Source organism: Hipposideros armiger, unplaced genomic scaffold (genome assembly GCF_001890085.2).
Source record: "Hipposideros armiger isolate ML-2016 unplaced genomic scaffold, ASM189008v1 scaffold_82, whole genome shotgun sequence".
NCBI classification, from domain to species: Eukaryota; Metazoa; Chordata; class Mammalia; order Chiroptera; family Hipposideridae; genus Hipposideros; species Hipposideros armiger.
In genome coordinates, this window is record NW_017731432.1 from 362,087 (window position 1) to 368,086 (window position 6,000).

The 6,000-nt window shown below is 39.5% G+C and overlaps 1 protein-coding gene across 1 annotated transcript in view; it reads left to right on the plus strand.

The window, feature by feature from the left end:
- Positions 1-6,000, plus strand: part of ZMPSTE24 (zinc metallopeptidase STE24) — a 39,761-nt gene that overhangs the window by 3,248 nt on the left and 30,513 nt on the right. Inside the window, exons 3-4 of the mRNA XM_019643686.1 lie at positions 3,673-3,759; positions 4,333-4,410. Of these exons, the coding sequence (XP_019499231.1) occupies positions 3,673-3,759; positions 4,333-4,410 (165 nt within the window). The remainder of the gene's footprint in view (positions 1-3,672; positions 3,760-4,332; positions 4,411-6,000) is intronic.

Here is a 6,000-nt window from a genome sequence, read left to right on the forward strand (position 1 = left end):
ACTTGAGCCTCATCTTTTTATTCCTTCCCCCGAATTCTTTCCCCTTCTTTATTTCCCATCTCATACCCAGCTTGGTTTATGACTTTGAGTCTTCACATTCTGGTATCTTTGTCTGGAGTGCCCTTCTGCTCCCTCTTCATCTCCACTGGAGGCTAATTAATTCCTGCTCTTCCATCAGAATCCAGCTGAGACATCATCTCTTCTAAGAAACTGTTTGAAACGTCCCCTGTCCCCCAAGTCTGCAAAACGTAGCATCCCATCGTTATTCCTATCAGAGTACTATCACTTTGTATTGAATTTGCTGTTTAGTTGACAGATTGGTAGTTCCTTAAAGAAAGTACTTTAAAGTCTTGTTCATCATTTTATACCTAGTGCCTGGTATATAATAAGCACATAATTCATATTTATTGAATGAAACAATGAGTGACAGATCATTTTCACTTAGCAAAACAGGGCCAGTCTTACCCCTACGCTAAAAGAGGAGAGGCTCTGTAGTGTAGAGCAGTGTTTTGCAGGTTTTTTTTCATACTCTCCCCTGGCCCCTGACCATGTATCTTTTTAGACATTTTTTCCTAATTGCCCTTCCATGAAATTTTAATGCCGCAGATGCACTGTATATCTGTTTCTGTACTGTATGTATGTATGTATATGTATATCTGTGCTTTATACATAAAATGAGTAAGATTTTTTTCCACCCTCTAAAACCAATTCTTGGTCTCCCACCCCCCATGAACAATTGGAAGTGCATAGGGTAGAGGTTAAGAGCTGACTCTAAACTCAGGTGGCTTGAGTTTGAATCTCAGGCTTGAGTTTGAATCTCAGCTATGTGTGACCTCCGGCAAGTCACTTGACACTTCTGTGCCTCAGTTTTCTCATCCATTAAAATTGTATGGTGTAATAGTTCCTCATTCAGTGTTGTTGAGAAGATTAAATGAGTTAATATATGTAAGATGCTTAGAACAGTGTCTCATCCATTGTAAGTGCTCCATAAGTGTTGGTTGTTATTGTTTTTATTATCGTGGTCATGATTATCATCACTATGCCTCCATAACTGGTTAAGATCCCCTGTACCACTAAGAGAAAGATTCCTAAATTGAAAATAATTGAGATCGGCTTATCATCATTGTTTCATTAGTTAGTGAGAAGAAACCGGCTGTTGGTAGCTTTGTTAAATGATGACAGAATTGTCTATCCAGTCACAAAATTTGCCTTGACAAATATGGAATAGCAAGACTAGTGTGGTTACAACCGCGTTATTGGAAATCTCTCCCATTTCCTCAAGATGATGGAAAATGGCAAAACTTCTGGAAAAGTTAAATCTTGTTATTATAGAAAAATCAATAAATGATCTAAAAACTAAAATTGCATTGGCTTTTGGGGTAGACAGTGAATAGTAGTAATTAGTCTTTTCAATATTGATTTTTTTTTTTAATTGGGGAATTGGGGGGATGGGAACAGTGCTGGGGAATTGGGGGAAGGGGAACAGACATGTTGCTGTCGTTTTGTTCTTCAGTCTAGTTGTGGAGGATGTTGCTTCACTGGCCCACGTTGGCACCATCATTACGCTCTTCCCGGGCGAGGCAGATCCGTCACCAGCCACTGGACGGCCGCTCACTGTGGCTCTTGGCAGCTCATGCCGGCTGCTGGCCGCTTACAGGAGCCCACTGCAGCTCCACGGCAGCCTACGCTGTCACCGGCGACTCATGGCAGCCCAGCTCCAGGTCGAGCTATTGTTCACCATCTTAGCTGTAGAGGGTACAGCATCACTGGCCCTAAAGTGGGATTCGAACCGGGGCCCTGCTACACAGAGCTGGCATCTCAAGACAACTCTTAACCAATGCACCACTTGGCCGGCCCAACATTGGACTTGTTTTTGTTGAGATCGCTAGTTCTTTTTATAAGACATCCACAGGAGCGTGCTCAGTGAGATTATCAATATAGAGAAACATTACTCTTCACTGGCCTTTGTTTTTCATTCCCTAAAGTATACTAAACAAGGTTGCAACAGCAGTTTCCAAATGCATTCATAGATGCATAAAGTTTATATTAAAGCTACCCTTGATACTTATTTAAAAGCTGGACTTTTAATAGTAGGTGTTCCCACCTTTTACCAAAAGCATTATAAAACCATAATTCTGCATAATTTATTAGTATTGAGAATAGGATGAAAGAAATGCCATCCCAAGTCAATTAGTTCAACAAGTGGAGCTTATACCATACAGTGATGCCAAAGCATGTCTTTTGGGAAAACAGAATTTACATCTAAGGTTGAGTTAGTTGTAGTGAAGTAGAAATAGCTGGACATAGAGCAAAGGGAGCCTTTATAAAAGAAATTTATTAAAACATTGATTTTCAACCTTGGGTGTACATGAGATTTACCTGGAGACTGCTGGGCTCCACTTCCAATTTCTGAGTCAGTTGTTCTGGCGTGCAGCCTGAGAATTTGCGTTTCTAACGCATCTCAGGTAATGTTGATGCTACTGTCCAAGGACAATATTGGAGAACCATGCTACTCAACCAACCCGGCATCCTGGTAAAAGTCTAAAAGATGGATAGCATCAAGTGTGGGTGAGACTGTGGGGCAGCAGGAGCACTCAGGTATTGCTGATGGGAGTGTAGTTTGTATAAACACCTTAGAGAACAGTCAGATAATACTGAATAAAGGTAAAACTCACCGCGAATGGATCTAAAGAATGTAATGTATAAAAAGCAAGTTGTAGAATGATAAGTACGATGTGATGTCATATACATTCTGAAAGAAACATGTAAACCACTAGATTATTAATGGATACATATATAAAAATGGAAAATAGATGGGAGGCTACCCATGAACTGTATTATAGTGCCCCAAACCCCCAAAGCCTGTCTGAACTGGTGGGAATATTGTGCTTCTGACCAAGGAGTAGGATTGACCATTGTGTTCCTGAGGCTCCACAGAAAGAAACATATTGATTCCTCTTAACAAAACGAGTTCTACAAACGTAGTATCTATTGTGGGAAATCATATTTCTTAAACATATATTCTCAGATTTTAAGAGCTGCATTCTCATTTGAATGTCCTGGTGATTTGGTGAATATCTGTGTTCACTTTATCTGCCCCAGATAAAGGGCATGCTGAGGAAAGGGGCCGATTTCTATGAAACCCTGACTGCTACCTCAGGGTTCACCTTTTCCTTTACCCAGAGAAGGCACAGATAGCCCATTCTATCCCCAATTTGGCAAGTGGACATGACTCCACTTGTGCTGATACTAACACTTCGTCCTGACTAGAGAGGGCTGTTTTCTTTTCAAGGAAAAGCCAATTATGGAGCCATAAAACGTGGTTCAAATTCTATTTCTGTCACTCATTAGCTGTGGGATTTTGGACAAGTTGCTTAGCCTTTTTAAGCTTACCTCCTGATTCACAATGCCTCTGTTGTGGTCTTTTGGCAAAAGTTTTTTTCCTTTAAAGAGCTTTATTGAGATATAATTCACATACCATACAATTCATCCATATAAAATGTATAGGCAAAAACCTTTAAACAGTCTAAATTTAGAATCTCAATTGGTTTGTATTTATCTAAATGCATATTTTATCCTAAATGAGATAGGTCTTGTTTTCTTTATAACATGCACTCATATGATAGTTTCTAGAACTGGTCAAATGTGACCAAAGTATGCTTTGTTTTATAGCTTATTCTTCTCTTTGGAGGAATCCCTTATCTCTGGAGACTTTCTGGACGGTTCTGTGGCTATGCTGGCTTTGGACCAGAGTATGAGGTATGTATACCCTCTTCTTAACTCCCTTGGCTCTGAAGTGATACCTGACCTTGGCATGCACATGTCATTGGTGAACCAGTTATTTAGTCTCAGATACGAGAGAACTAGGTAATGTAGTCTCCAGTTAGGCAGCTGTTTCTTGGGAACAACTCTATGCAATCAAAGGGAAAGCATGAGTTTTGTTGAACCCACACTAACCAGGCACTCTGTGCCACACACACTTAGCAGATATTTCCACAAAGACAGAGTGTGTATCTCTTAGGATCTCCATTGAGCTGCCTGAGCCGACTGCCCACTCTTCCAGGGACTCCAGTGACTGGGCAAAGCCTTGAACCTGAGACTTCCCACCCGTAATGGATGCTGGGACACTGCGTCCTGACTTTTCCTTAGAAACTGCCAAGTCTGTTCCCTCCTTCCTGATTTCTTATTTGAAATGATGGATCTCATCTACATGTATAGGTACCTCGGGCTTTAACTCAGTTCATTCTGTGCCCCTTTTCTGTATACCTTTTTCTAAAGCAGCCAAATTCTTTTAAGACCTCTTCTTCCTGTGATGTCTCCGTATCTTCACAGACTCCTGCTCCTGACCCGTCATATGTGGTATTGCAGTTTACTTACATAGTCTCTGCATTGCTTCAAAAAGGATTTAAGGTGATTTCATATAATCATCGTGATTGGCTCCTTATTCCATTCTCATCTTAAATGTCGTCTTCTCAGAGAGGCCTTCCCTGACTGCTCTATCTAAAATAAAACCCCCCCCCCCCCCCCGTCACTTTTCAGTGAAGCACATGACCTTATTTTATTTTCTTTTTAAAGGCACTCACTGCTATCTGCAGTTATCTTGTTTATTTGTTTTCTTTTTATCTCTCTCTCTGACAATTTTAAGCTCTAAGAAGACAGAGACCTTATATATTTTCTTCACTGCTACATCACTAGTGCCTAGAACATACCAGTCACAGAGTAGGTATTCTATAAATATTTATTGAATGAATGAACACAATCTACGTACATATGTGTATTAAAAATATGCCTTACCTTAATGGGACAATTTTATATAATTTTCTGAGACATTATTTTTGCATTTAAGACTGTTTTAGAGATCTCTCCCTGTCTGTTTATATAGAGCTTTGTTTTCATTAATGGCTGAGTGTGGTATTGGCTGTCCTTGCTTTGCACAGTTCTGGCATACACAAATTTCAGTTACCATGGTTTAGTTAAATAACACCAGTCCCTAAACAACATGCTTCAAATTTCAGTTACCGTAGTATATATCGTGTTAGTAATTGCATAAAGTACAAACTTCCCTGCTAGCTCTTCAGTCCACAAATCACTTGCAAATATAGATGATCATAGTCCTCAGTGACAACAACGTCACTTTTTTCAAAGTTTGTCAGTGATCGGTCACTGCACATCTGTTACTCAGTTATTCAGAGTATGCGTTGTGTTGCCTTCTGGTCTTCCAGCTAAATATCCACATTACCCTTTACAAAAATGGATAATTGAAAGGGAATTGGCCAACAAAGATGAAAGTGTAGCAAAGAAATGAAAAATAACACTGGACGTCAAATTCAAATCTAATGTACATGGAGTTATAGAAGAAGTAGCTGGGAATGCCAACCCTGGTGCATATGCAGCCAGAGGAACTTAGTGAAGGTGACCTTACTGACATAAATGAGTCAAGTGGTTGTGATGAAAAGGATGACGATGTCCCAGGAGTAGTGTTACTGGCAAAACCCCTCACATTCAAGGACCTCTTGAAGATATTTCGTGACATTAAAAGCTCAAAGGGTAAAATGTTAGAAGTTGATGTAACGTTTCAGAGGAGTATGAGCATTCACCAAGAATGAGAAAAGATGCCCTCCCCGTATTATAAGCTACACAGTGAGAAGCCAGGCATTGTTCAAACTACTCTTAAATTTTTACAATGAAATAAAACACTAATTCTCGATGTTTCTAGTGTTTTCAGCTACAGTGTAGTAGGTAAATATTTTATTATGTTTTCCATATTCCTATATATTTAGAACTGACAGTAGGAGAGTCTTTAGTATATTAGCCAAAATTTTTAAAGATCACAGAATAATCATTTTTGTATTGATTATTAAGATTGCTCTGCAGTGGTATATGTTGATAAACTAGGGAGAATGGGGAATGTTTCAGAAGACTACAGATGAATAAATGCCTATTTTCAAATCTTTTAACTGTTTTGTCTATGTGACTTCAGGTAACTTTCACATGGTGCCT